Source organism: Aulonocara stuartgranti (genome assembly GCF_965226115.1).
Source record: "Aulonocara stuartgranti genome assembly, chromosome: 8".
Lineage (NCBI taxonomy): Eukaryota > Metazoa > Chordata > Actinopteri > Cichliformes > Cichlidae > Aulonocara > Aulonocara stuartgranti.
The window spans coordinates 12,651,221-12,664,039 of NC_138959.1; the positions used below are offsets into that span (position 1 = coordinate 12,651,221).

Below are 12,819 nucleotides of genomic sequence, written 5' to 3' on the forward strand. Positions count from 1 at the left end.
TTCCGCCTCGCTTTAGTTCCCCGTCAAGCAAAACTCAGCGAGTCCATCTTTCTCCAAAATGTGTTTATTTTAAAGCAAAACACGCACCAGCATGAGTCAAAGATATCCGTGCGCTGTTTGTAGTAAATAAAAGGAAAATTAAACATTTATGGTTGAAAATTACTACAAAATACATCTTGCAAGTCCTTTCTTAAGTTTAAAGAAAATTAATCTTCTTTTGAATCCATATTTTGTTTTGGCGTCTCTGAAGAAATGTTTGAATGTTTAGATCTTTTTCCCCTGTGGATCATTTCGCCTCCATTCTCCCCTTCTTCACGCTCCAGTCTGCCTCTTTTCACGAAATGATTTATCCTCGACTCGAGGCTCTCGCAGCACGGGCGCTCCAGGAGCGGCCGGTAATTTCTCTGCCTGCTGCCTTCTACCAGCCAGCAGTGGTTGGAGGACACAGCTCCTGTGGATGAAGAGCAGTGAGATAGTTTGTACAATGTTTTTTCACAGCAGGCATTTTGACTCATGTCAAAGCAGATAACTGGCTGGCCCAACTAGGTGCATTCCTAGATCCTAAAAAAAAAAAAAAAAAATACTCTGACATCCTAGAAATACAGGTACATCCACTTCATTAGGTACAACTGGTTGTTAGCGCAAATATCTAATCGGCTAATCACAATGGAGCAAATCATTATATTTAGACAGATTCAAGACGCCCTGACGTTTAAACAGAGCATCAGAAGCGGGAACACTGTAGTTGGTGGCAGATGAGCTGGACTCAGTTTTTAAGAAACAATTACTTTACTGGGATTTTCCAGTAGAAATAGTCAAACCTTGAAGCAGATGGGCTACAGCAGCAGAAGCCCACACCAAGTGCCACTCCTCTCAGATAAGAACAGGAAACTGAGGGTACATTTTACATGGTGTCACCAAAACTGTACAATAGAAGATTAGATTAATGTTGTCTGATCTGATGGGTCTCGATTTCTGCTGCAACATATGGATGTTTGGATAAGAATTTGGTGTAAACACATAAAAGCATGGATCCATCCTGCCTTCTATCAATGGTTCACACCGGTGACAGTGTCATAGTGTGGAGGATCTTTTCTAGGCACACTTTGGGACCCTTATTTAAACTCCACAGTCTTCCATGGTCACTCATCTTCTTCTGATGGTTACTTCCAGCAGGATAACACAAGAATTATGACAGTTGTGAAGGTAAAAGGAACAACATGTACCTAATAAAGAGGCCTGTAAGCTCATATCCACACACAAAACAACCGAAATGAGATGCAGAAATCATGTAAAACAAACACATGTAGACACAAAATATCCCAAACGTGACTCGATATTATCATTGTGACACTAAACAATCAGAACTGTATAAAACAGCAAAATTTAGGCAAAAAAAGAGAATAGAAATATGTACACAAATGACAAAATTTAAAAAAATACAGTAAATAACCACAAAACAACTAAAATTATGCAAAACATAACTTGAGAGAAACTATTTAAATGCCTTAAAAATCTTCACTTCTCTTATCCAGCTTCTCACCTCGGTCTTCCAAGCCCTGGATCATCCCCTGCAGGACGTGGGCCTTCACCGTGCTCTGGGTCCAGTGCTGCTGCAGTGCAGCCAGGACAAAGCCCCCCTCTTCACTCTCCTGCGTCCAGCTCAGGCCTTCAAAGTGGCAGTTGTACAGCACCAAAGGGTAGTCTACTGCCATGCTGAAGATGACACAGATTCATATAATAAATATATTTTTTTTATTTGAATATTTTAACCACTTCTACAGCAGTCAGTTCACCTGTACTGGGGCTTCCTGGGGTTATTCTCCACATCCAGGAGCTGATTGATTATATCCGCGGCTTCCAGCTTCTGTCCAATCAACAGAAGCACCGCCATCATGCACCGTACCTGCAGCACATAAAAGGAAATAACCAAAAATTCACTACATACCACCAAACCATTCAACCTTAAACTCCATCCTCTGATCCGGTTTCTCTAAATCTAAACTTTCACATTAAAAAATGTTTGCAAGAGATGAAGGGTAAAGGGAAAGCAGCGTAGAGTAACTCTCTCCTGGTACCTGGTGGTAAAGGAAGGCTAATCCTTTGATCTCAAATATGAAGAGGTCATACTGGTCTGTGCTGGAGGCATGCTGAGGCTGCGCAGGCTTGACTGTGGCTGATAAGATGGTCCTCTCGAACTGCAGGACACCGTTGCCCACGTCCATTTTACACAGGTTCCTGAAGTCATGAGTCCCCTCATATCTGCCGGAAGCAAGGAGGTTGTCAAATAAGGGCTAAGTTTTAAAGGTGTGTTTACCTTTTATGTGTTCTCCACCCACCTTTTAGCAGCTTCCGCCATCAGCACCACATCCAGAGATCCTCGGGGGAAGTAGTAGCGGTACGTGCGGGACTGACAGTCGAAGCGTGCGCTGAAACCCTCCACTACTGGTGCCCAGTCCAAGACCCTGATGTCCTGCGGCAGGACTCTGTTCAGCATCTTCACGTATGGAAGCTCAGAGGTGGCAGAAGAAGCGGCTTTGGTACTGACGTCAACATTTTCAGGCAGTGTGATGCCCAAACCGGCACAAAACTGCGTGGAGCGCAAGTCGATGGTTATGACCTGCGGGGGGAAAAATTAACCACATGAAAAACTATTAATAGTATTAAGGTACAGAGTCTTTTCAGGTTAAAATGGAGGTCGATGATAAGCTGTGGTAACTCATAAAGGGGGCATCCGACAGAAGGATTATATGAGTAAAAAATATGTATCTCTGCTAACTCACTTGGGAAAAAGCACTGACTCCTTTATCAGTGCGCCCACAGCGGTGGTAATTGGAAGTCTGGCGGTCCTGGATCAGCCGAGTCTTTAGCAGGGCTTCAAAGAGTCTGGCCTCCACAGTGTTGTCTGTGTTCTCCTGGACTGCAAACCCCTGATAGGCCCACCCCAGGTAAGCCAGCCGCAGAGCCACATGGCGCCGGGGGTGTGCAGAGAAGTCAAAAGGACGATCTTTTCCTGCTTTCTTTCTCTCCTTTTTGCTGCTGCCAGTGTTCCCATCAGATTTACAGTCTTCATTAAGGGATGGACTGGATGACATTTCAACATCTCCAGTTTCACTGCTCTCTTTCAGCTCGGACCTGAGCTTCTCCAGCTCAGCCTCCAGCTCCTTTATCCGCTGGATTAAAACATCTGACATGCTGCTTGGAAGAAAGAACAAAGGAAAGAACATTTATTTAAAAATTTACTTAAATAACTACAAATAATCAGCCCAGCTTATATTCAATGAAGCCTACGTAATCATCTCCTCTTAGTTTAATTCATGTCAAAGTTTCTTTAAGGGTTTTTTTGGTCAACTGTACTACAACTGGGATTATTTTTATAAAGCGAACTGAACGCTACACAGCCTGCTAGCTAGTGAACGAAGTTAGATACGAGGGATTTAGTGGGATTAACGAGGCCGTAAATTACATTACAGTTAATCTGTGTTTTTACCTGTATTTTCAGCCTCAATGTTTTCGATTATTCTGCTCCTCTGTTAGTTTTGCTTCTGGCTGTCGGGATCACGTATGCTACTCTCCCCGCTGATAAATTTATCGGGAGGCGGACGGATTTTGCCAACGGACACATTTCCCCCCTTCACGGGATTTCTGGGAAATGTAGTTTAGTTGCTTAAATTGTCGTCAGCCGATGACCGCCATACTTAGCAGTTATTTTTATACTCCCCATGAGCGAACATACCATAATATGGGTAAAAAAACAGGCCAGAGTTTATTTCTAAAAGCTTGTCTTACACTATTAACTGTATCTATTACAGAAAACTATTATATGTATTCAAGGTAATGGATTTTTACTTTTTCCATCCCTAGCCTTTTCTTAGCCTAAAGTGCCATGTCCTCAATCATCTTTGTTCAGCTTACGTTTAAGTTGTAAAAATGCAAATAATTTGACATTTTTCATTACTGTGGCATGGCTTTCTTTATATTATTATATACCAAATTTTGTTTTTGCTATTATTACATTTATAATGTTTAAGTCTTTGAAGTAGGTTGTGGCACTGAATTGCCTGTACCCAAACCTACTCTAAATAGGGCCCCGTTAGTCCTCGAGTCACCTGATATACAGCAGATTTTATTTGTTTGTTTGTTTTGAAATTCAATTAATCTCAATTTTTATGAGTATAGAGCCAAATCACAACAACAGTCACCTTAAGGCGGTTTATAATTTAAGGTGAAGACCCTTAAATAATAAAGAAAAGACCCCAAACAATCAACAAAGGCTATGATGACCCCCTATGAACAATTACTTGGTAACAGTGGGAAGGAAAAACTCAGTTTTAACAAGATCAAGGCTCAGGGAGGGACAGCTATCTGCCTGCTAAATGGTTGAGTGTTTGAGGATGATAGGACAACCATTCGAGCTATTATAGTTTTGTATATTTTTTAATAGATTGTGTTAGTTTTAGTCTTTTTAATTAAAAGTGTATGGATCACACATGCCAGGTACGATTTAGTAAAATCAGTACAGGTATTACAATAAAAACACATAACTTTTTGAAAGCATTTGAATCACATTCTTGTAGACATCCGCACCTTGGAAATCATCTACCAGACTTGTATTAGCCTTTTTCACCCCATGTTTCAGATGAAAGATGACACAGTACTTTAATTCACAGTGACTGAGAAGCTCCTACAAAGGAACCATGCGAAATCTTCTATTTTCCTGTCCAATGCACCTTCCTCGTGATTCCTGGTTTTTTGTTTGTTTGTTTTTTGTCAGGTCAGGAGAGCAGGAGTTCAAACACCAGAGGGGCGGACATATGGCAGTTATGCCTATAAAGGGATCCACAGCACCAACACTTGTCTTTAGACATCACAAAGAGGTGAAAAAAGACACAAAAAAACCCTGAAACTGAGCTGAAAGTGTGTTTCTTTCCTCCAGCTGTTTGTGAGAGTCTTTTCATTTATTTTGTATAGCAGTAGCTTCACAGGGTAAGTGGCACCGCAGTGCTGTCAGGCACAACTGTTAATTATTCCAGATGCAGAGACAGAATTGGTCGAGCTCTTGCATTAAATCACAGTCTGCTCTTTTCTACATGTCCGATTACACATTAAATGGCATGTAATCACAGTTTGGTGTTTGTCTGCTGTGTCGCAAATAGTTTTTCAGGATGGTTACCAAACTAATCTGCCCTCTCTGCTCATTAAAGGGCCAATTCACCCAAAAACAAAACAAGCAAATAAAGACTGTCCATCCATAGAACTGGATCCAAAGTTTGGAAACGCTGATTCAGCTGTGAGTCATGGCCCTGGGTCAGTCGACCTTGTGTTTTGAATTCATGGTCTCTCATTTATTATTTATTATGCGATCCCAACATTGCGTAATATTTATATTATTTCTGGTAGTAATCCTCGTAGTGTGTTTAGTCTTGTTCTCTATTCTAAATTCCTTTAGAGTTTATGTGTCTCTTATTTTTTTCTTCCTCCTGTGTCAAGTTTCTTGTGAAGTTCATTTATATGTCTGTGTCCACCCTGTGTAATTATCACTTCCTATTTTACTTACTTACTAGGTGTGTTCTGTTTGCTTTTCTTTTAATTTTACATCCTTGTCTTGTCGACTGTGATTCGGTTCACCGTGTTTTGTTCTCACCAACTGTCTCCACTGACCCGAATCACTATCCTGTGTATATACTGTCTCAGTCTCCCTTTGTCAGAGTGTCAGTCATCTTCCTCTCTTGTCTCCCAGCTCCTGTATGCCCTAGCTCTAATTCCCAGTTTAGATTCCGGTAAGTTGAAGCTTTCAGTTTTCCTTTTGTATTTTATGCTTCATTTTGTATTTTGGTTCTTAGCCTGAATAAATGTTTCACTATTAGCTCACCACCATCTGCCTCTATGTTTTCTCCTCACAAACGTCGCAATTTATGACAAACTAGCACACTTAATTCTCGTTTTTTTTAAAGACATTAGACATATAGCCTGTAAAATCATTCAACCCTGGAAAAGAACAGTCAAAAATATAACTAAAAGCCTAAAATGAAAGAATTCATGCCCATGATGACTGTATGTAACCTTCTAATCACAACACACGTTTTTAATTGTTAAAAGCTAATTAAACAACACCACAAAACCCCAATGCGATCACATGTTTAATAATTATGTGCATAGCAAGCATGAATGTTAATTTAAAATAGATTTTTTCACCACTATAGCAGGTCAATTTCTCTTTGTTAGATACTAGCTGCAATTATAGCAAGTATGTAGATACGATTTTTTTCTAGACACAGTCGAGCATCCAGAGATAATAGAGCAGTGATGATGCATTAGCTGATGTTTTCGTAGTTCTTTCGCTTAATGTCCAGACACAAGCACACCCCGACTAATACTCCAAAAACCTGCAACAGGGAAAAGGTCAGAAGTTACTGGCAGCAAATGAACTCAATGGCACACCCAAAAGGTTATTTTCTTGTTCTGGAAAAAAGTAATTTTTTCTTCATTTCATCACCTGGGGCAGTCAGGATGAGACAGGCTTTATTATCATTCAAGTTATCCTCTGCTATTTAAATATTCTTTACAATGTCTGCTACTGCTGGAAACTAAATTACTAAATTAATCCAGTATACATGTTTTTATTTTTATGTAGAGACATTTGGGGTATCTTTAGATGTTTGACATTTCTGATTTTTCTTTGTCTTTTTTCCACCTAAAACAGATTAAAATTAACCTTTTGGGCTCACACTGGCTCCTGCACAGTTAATCAGTAGGTAAGTGTACTGGATTGGCATTTAAAATGATCATTTCTTACAGTAATATGACATTTACTCTTGCAATGTGAGCATTTTGCTTCACAGTTAAATGTGAGCAAGGGGAAATTGCAGAAGCTTACCTCCGTGACTCCAAGAGCAATGCAGACAGCGCCGACCCACACCAGATTTTTCAACAGGAAGACACTGATTGCCCAGAGGCAGCCCTGAGGAGGATCGCACGGTCATAAAATACAGTATTTGTTTGCAGAAAATAGATGAAAATTGCTTGAAATGATTTCCTGTCAGACCTTTTTATGTGCTTTCTCCTTGTCCTGTCCACAGCCCTCACTCTTCACCACGCAGCAGGAATCTGGCACGGCGTCGTGCTTTTCCCAGCCCGCGCTCTGGGACCAGTCGGCATAGCTGTCCGCACCACAACACTTGAACTGTAATGATAACGACACTGTGATAGTGAAGCACCAAAGCTGTATTAATCACTGGTTGTGACTATTTGTGGTTCACGATAAATATTCTTCAAGTGTTGCTTTGTAGAAAGTCAGTTTGTCTACTTAACTACTAATTTTCACACAGATGCTGAAGGCGTGTTATTTACACTTACTAGCCACTTTATTAGGTACACCTTGCTAGCATTAGGTTGGGCCTCCTTTTACCTTCAGAGTTGCCTTAATTCTTCATGGTACAGATTCATGCTGAGATGTAAGCCTTCAAACTTAAACTCCCTAAGTAATTCCAGCATTTTTCTCATTGCTGGTCTTTGTTAATTACCCTCTCACTCTTTTGTCTTCACACTCTTATATTAAAGTTAGTCATCTTAATTTGACTGTAAACAAGAGCACTCAGATAGAGCAACTCCCCCCGAGTAGCAGGGGCAATACTAAACCTTTGATGTTTTATGTTTTTATTACAACATGCTGATGTCAGCCTGCTTTTATAACGACCATATAATATCCATAAAAGATTTGTGAGTAATATAAAATTTTTACTGATTTTCACATTTGGCGTGACCTCGGCCTTGACCTTTATCTAATTTTCACCTAAATTAAATCAGCTTTTGCTGTTAATGGCATCCAGCAATGCACAAAATATGAGCATGCCGTGTTGAAAACTGTGGACATTAGAAGGTGGGTACACTGTGGGTCACAATGACATGGAGATGTTCAGCAATGATACTCATTTGGTACTAAGAGGGTGAAGAAAGTATCTTCTGCTGCATTAAACCACCAATAGCTTGAATCATTGATACAATGCAGGATGGAGCCACGCTTTCATGTTTACACCAGATTCTGACCTTACCATCTGAATGTTGCAGCAGAAATTTAAAGCAGGCATCATTTTCCCATCAAGAGAGGAAATGAAGAGTCCCTATAAGGGGTTTTTGCACTTCCTCCAATCCATCAGGTGTTTCTCAAAAATACAGAACATTACAGTAGGCTCTGCGTGTCACCTTTTCCTGAATTTTGTCAATTGCATGTCTCCTCTCAGGGCTGTAGTCGTTGATCACTTCCTGTGCTTTGGCGTTGACACCATTAGCCATCTGCAGAAGGGCGGCCTACAGAGAAAATCAGATAAAATAACCAGAACAGACACTGGAACTTAGATATATTTTAAGTAATGCTACTGATATTATGACTGGAGAACCGCTGCTAATGGCAAAATTTGACCTTGATCTCAAGTAGTTCCTTTCTGGTGCGATTTTAATGTCTTACCCTACTGCGAAATATGTAAAAGGCGGCTCCTGTGAGGACCTCCAAGAGGATGATCACTATCAGGATGCAGATGAACTATAGATAAAGAAAGTGAACGCTGTTAGAGATCTCCAGAACATCTCCAGTGCTCATTAAAAAAAGCTTTTGGAAAGAATCGCCACTTAATCACATTTAATTTCATTACAGTACTTACACAAGCAACCATAGATGAACTATTAAAGAATGCACCAATGTGGCCCAAGAGGGATACGAAGGCTATGATGACCCCCACTGCAATGAGGACTATAGCAATTTTAGACAAGTTGCTCCCTGTGAAGGTGCCGATATCTGAATACGTCGAGTACTGCAGCACTCCTATAGTGATGAGGGCAACCCCAGACAGCTGAAAAAAAGAAGTTTAACAGCAGGACAGCAATGTAGTGCTTTACATGGAAACAATAAATTAAAAGAGGGTGGTTTTGTTCATTCCTGTCAATACGACCTCATTTCAATATAAACTTACTGTCCCTATGTTAAAAAGTAAAAGCAATTTTGAGACTCCAGCAAATGAAGCAAACTTGGAACAGTGGTGAACTTTCCCAGGAGTGGCCGTCCTACCAAGATTACTCCAAGAGTTCATCGACGACTCATCCAGGAGGTCACAAAAGACCCCAGAACAACATTTAAAGACCTGTAGGCTTCACTTATATTAGCTGAGCTCAAGGTTCACGATTCAATAATAACAAAGAGACTGGGTAAAAATGGCATTCATGGAAGAAAACCACAGCTGACCACAGAGAACAGAAGAAGCACAAAGGCTCGTCTAACATTTGGCAGAAAATCTGGGTAAATATTCGGTGGATGGAAAAGACATAAGCTAAACTTTCTGGAAGGTTTGAGTCCCATTACATCTGACATAAAAATAACACAACATTTTATTTTAAAAAAAACATCACACAAGCAGTCAAACATGGTGGTGGTCTGTGATGGTCTGGGGCTTTGTTGCTACTTCAGGACCTGGATGAGAAAATCCTGAAGGAGAATTTCTGGCCATCAGTTTGTGCCATGAAGTTCAAGAGCACTTGTGTTAGTATATGTTATTTTGTCCTTTATAATCATACGACCATTGCCTGTTATTGGATTTTTGCCCTTTGACAGCTTTGTAATTGGATTGTGTGCTCTCACTGACTGCCTACCAGTGTGTGACATCCTCATCTTCAGCGTAACACGGCGTTATTTGCATTTCATAAAATTTGAATGTGTGTATTGCTGCCACAAAAAGTTATCAACCTTAATAATAGATCTCAAAAGTATGACATTTTTCTTGAAATATTTTTAAAATAGATATATTTCATAAAGGTTACTCTGTGTGGGTTACACGTCATGCACCAGTTAGTATTTAGGGCATAAAATTTCTGAAGCGTGCACAGGACACCGTGCAGGTTTATCTGGCGATGATACTGATTAGCTTCTAAATTTGTTAAAGTTCCCTTTGCTCAGCTCAGCTGCTACAACCCCACAAAACGGCTTAATATGAGTGTGTTTTGGAAATTTGGAAGGGCAAATCAAGTCTCTTGTTGCATGTGTATCTTCCCTTGGATAATCCGGCGTGCAGTCAAAGTTTCCTGGACTTCTAAAAAGATATGAGTGATTCAATTTTGGCTTTATTCTTTCGTTACCTCTACTACTCCTGCTCTTTATTGATTCTAATCTTTCCATGATATCACCAATCAGTGCTGTCAATCATCACTTCTCATCAAAATTAGATAGAATAGAATTGCTCTATTACTCACCAAGAAGAGCGTGTTGAAGAAAATGAAACAACACTTGATGCCGAAGACACTGCACATTTTGAGGTGGTCTGAGCAAATAATAAATAAGTGAATCCAGAAGGTTGCAGACTTCCCTCAATCCAAATACGGGTCAAGTCAGGGTGAATAGAGTGCAATTCAGTGGCGAGTGTGTCATATGACCCTATGGAAATGAACCGGCAGCCCGATAGCTTTCAAGTTGATGTAGGTATCTTTTGAATGCATCAAGCCCGTCTTTGCATAGAGGCGTCACACATCAGTGAATACAAACTGCGCCGTAATATACGGTTATTTAAATACTGGGAATTTCACTCGACAAACATCTATAAATCTAAAAGGTCGCCCCCAAATATGAAGATGTTTTGTCTTTTTAAACATTTATGTGGCAGATGTTTGCAGATGTTCTGCCTCTCTTTGTAGGTGTTTTGGGACCTTCAGGTGAAGTGCAGGATCGTCTGTAACCAGTCTTCAGAGCTCTTTGATCTCTGTAGATTATTTAGATTTTATTGTGACTATTTTGTCTCATTTTGATCATTTTCTGTATGCGGTGTGTTTTGTAGTTCACAATCATAATCCATACATATCCCCTGCAGTGTAGACACTGTTGTGTGAATATTATTGAAGCAGATCAATTTTCATGACTAGTATGTTTAAAATAACATGCCATAACACTAAACACTAAACAAAAAGGTGCAATTTAAGTGTTTGTTTCTGTATTCTTATTAAAATCCCAATTAAAAGAAACAAACTTTTACCACAACAATTTTTCTAAATGCTGGAATATTTTTATTCAGTATTATTCTTTTAATTTTGTTAAAGTCCAGATACAGATAAATAAAATCTGCATTTTTGTCTCAAGAAATATATATAAGCAACTGTGATTATCTGATCTTGCTTCTTCAGGGCTCCTTCCTTCTGTTTGCGGACCAAGCTCTTTCTCACAGCTTCCCCACCAACACGTGGATCACAGGCCGCCTGGCTCGATTCACAGTGACCTCGAAATGAGAGGCAGAGATGCTTGTTGCACACTGCCAGAGTTCTCTTTGTTTCTCACATCTTTTTGTATTATTTTCCTTCTTCCTTCCTCTTTCGTTCTTCTTTGATGTTTGCTCTTTTCCTTCTCCTGCTTTCTCAGAGCTCAGGTCAGACTGCCTCGACCTGCGAAGAACAATGCTGCATCATATTTTTCTGTTTTTCCCTTTAACCACCGGATTGCAGGCTCTTTGAACGTCTGTCTAAAGGTTTCCTTCAAGAAGCAGTAATCATTAGAGAACTAACAGAGGGTTGGCTGTCAGTCAGGAGGCAGGTTTATCTGTTGCATCACAAGTCATTTGTGTTCACTCATGCCTGTGGTTTTGTCTGCCTTCTTCTCATCACCGAGTCTCTGTCCGTGGAGCCTTATCTGCTTGTTCTTATTTGCCTGCAGGATAAAGAAGAATATTTGAGATTACTTGAGTGAAGTCTGCTTCAGTGCTGATAGTTTAGCAAAGCAGTCAATTTTCATGACTTGAAAAAGTTAAACCCAGGACTTGGATGAACTTAAATATTCTCACAGATGGATCTTAAACACCAGCGAATTTAGTTTTTCAGCAAAGTAAACAATGGCAGATTTTATCACCTCTGCAGTGCGAGGCATATAGCCACAGGGGGGCTCCATTTCCAACCATTTAACTGTAATAACACTGACATTCACTAATATTTGGACTTCCATTGCTTCGATGTCACAGAGTGATGGAGAGATGGAGTCTGCATGTCTCTGAAGGAGTTTGTGGGAACAGGACGCAAAATGATTACAACATAGTCTGCATGTCTTTGAAGGACGTCATGAGAACAGGAAGAAAAATCATTACCATAGATGGAGTAGTCAGTCAGGGACGGAGAACATCGTCCTTCCTTCTCTTTGCTTTTCCTGTTTTGAATTCCAGGGCACTTCGTCAAAAGCTTATGTGACTTCCGCTTGATAAGAATCATTAGTCAGGAACGAGCTTGGACTCTAAGGCTGTGCTGTCTTGGATATTAATGAATATTAATGAAAAATTAATGAATATACATAAGTTGTTGGACAAAGACACACTTTCTTTTAGTTTTGCCTCTGTGTGGATAATAAAAGCTACACAAGACTTTTTCAAGATGAAGGACAATGTTGCAGCCCAAGAGTTGCTCAAGGCAACAACGTTCGTCAATGCCCAAGTCAGTCACCTGATCTCAACCCAGCAGAGCATGTGTTTCAGTTATTAAACACACAACTGAATGCATGAAGACTCACAACCAAGCAGCAGCTGAAGGTGGCTGCAGTAAAGGCCTAACTGAGCATCTCAAGGGAAATTCATGACATTCTAGACCACAGGTGTCGAACTCCAGGCCTCGAGGGCTGGTGTCCTGCAGATTTTAGATGTGTCCTTGATCCACCACAGCTGATTTAAATGGCTAAATTACCTCCTCAATAAGTCTTGAAGTTCTCCAGAGGCCTGGTAATGAACTGATCACTTGATTCAGGTGTGTTGACCTAGGGTGATATCTAAAACCTGCAGGACACCGACCCTCGAGGCCTGGAGTTCGACACCC

At 40.3% G+C, this 12,819-nt stretch overlaps 2 protein-coding genes and 1 long non-coding RNA gene across 5 annotated transcripts; 1 reads left to right on the forward strand and 2 right to left on the reverse strand.

The window, feature by feature from the left end:
* Window positions 1-70: 70 nt before the first annotated feature.
* pus3 (pseudouridylate synthase 3) lies at window positions 71-3,622 on the reverse strand. 2 transcript variants are annotated; one of them, XM_082545223.1, is made up of 7 exons: window positions 3,491-3,597; window positions 2,784-3,198; window positions 2,340-2,620; window positions 2,079-2,262; window positions 1,797-1,906; window positions 1,544-1,716; window positions 71-451 (listed from the first exon to the last, which is right to left on the reverse strand). In XM_082545223.1, the coding sequence occupies exons 2-7, from the start codon at window positions 3,192-3,194 to the stop codon at window positions 207-209; spliced, it is 1,404 nt and encodes a 467-aa protein (XP_082401349.1). In that variant the 5' UTR covers window positions 3,195-3,198; window positions 3,491-3,597; the 3' UTR covers window positions 71-206. The 2 variants fall into 2 exon arrangements, with proteins under 2 accessions (XP_082401349.1, XP_082401348.1); XM_082545222.1 differs by having other exon boundaries at window positions 75-451; window positions 2,784-3,195; window positions 3,491-3,622.
* Window positions 3,623-3,691: 69 nt separating this feature from the next.
* Window positions 3,692-6,794, forward strand: LOC309713532. Of its 2 annotated transcripts, none has more exons than XR_014278601.1 (5): window positions 3,692-3,746; window positions 4,775-4,877; window positions 5,205-5,307; window positions 5,741-5,780; window positions 6,704-6,794. It is a non-coding gene; the product is annotated as an uncharacterized lncRNA (long non-coding RNA). The 2 variants fall into 2 exon arrangements; XR_014278602.1 differs by having other exon boundaries at window positions 5,205-5,290.
* Window positions 6,189-10,294, reverse strand: LOC309713531 (CD63 antigen-like). The gene is made up of 7 exons (XM_082545225.1): window positions 10,237-10,294; window positions 8,658-8,846; window positions 8,465-8,539; window positions 8,203-8,307; window positions 7,046-7,183; window positions 6,878-6,961; window positions 6,189-6,386 (listed from the first exon to the last, which is right to left on the reverse strand). The coding sequence occupies exons 1-7, from the start codon at window positions 10,291-10,293 to the stop codon at window positions 6,315-6,317; spliced, it is 720 nt and encodes a 239-aa protein (XP_082401351.1). The 5' UTR covers window position 10,294; the 3' UTR covers window positions 6,189-6,314.
* Window positions 10,295-12,819: the final 2,525 nt, after the last annotated feature.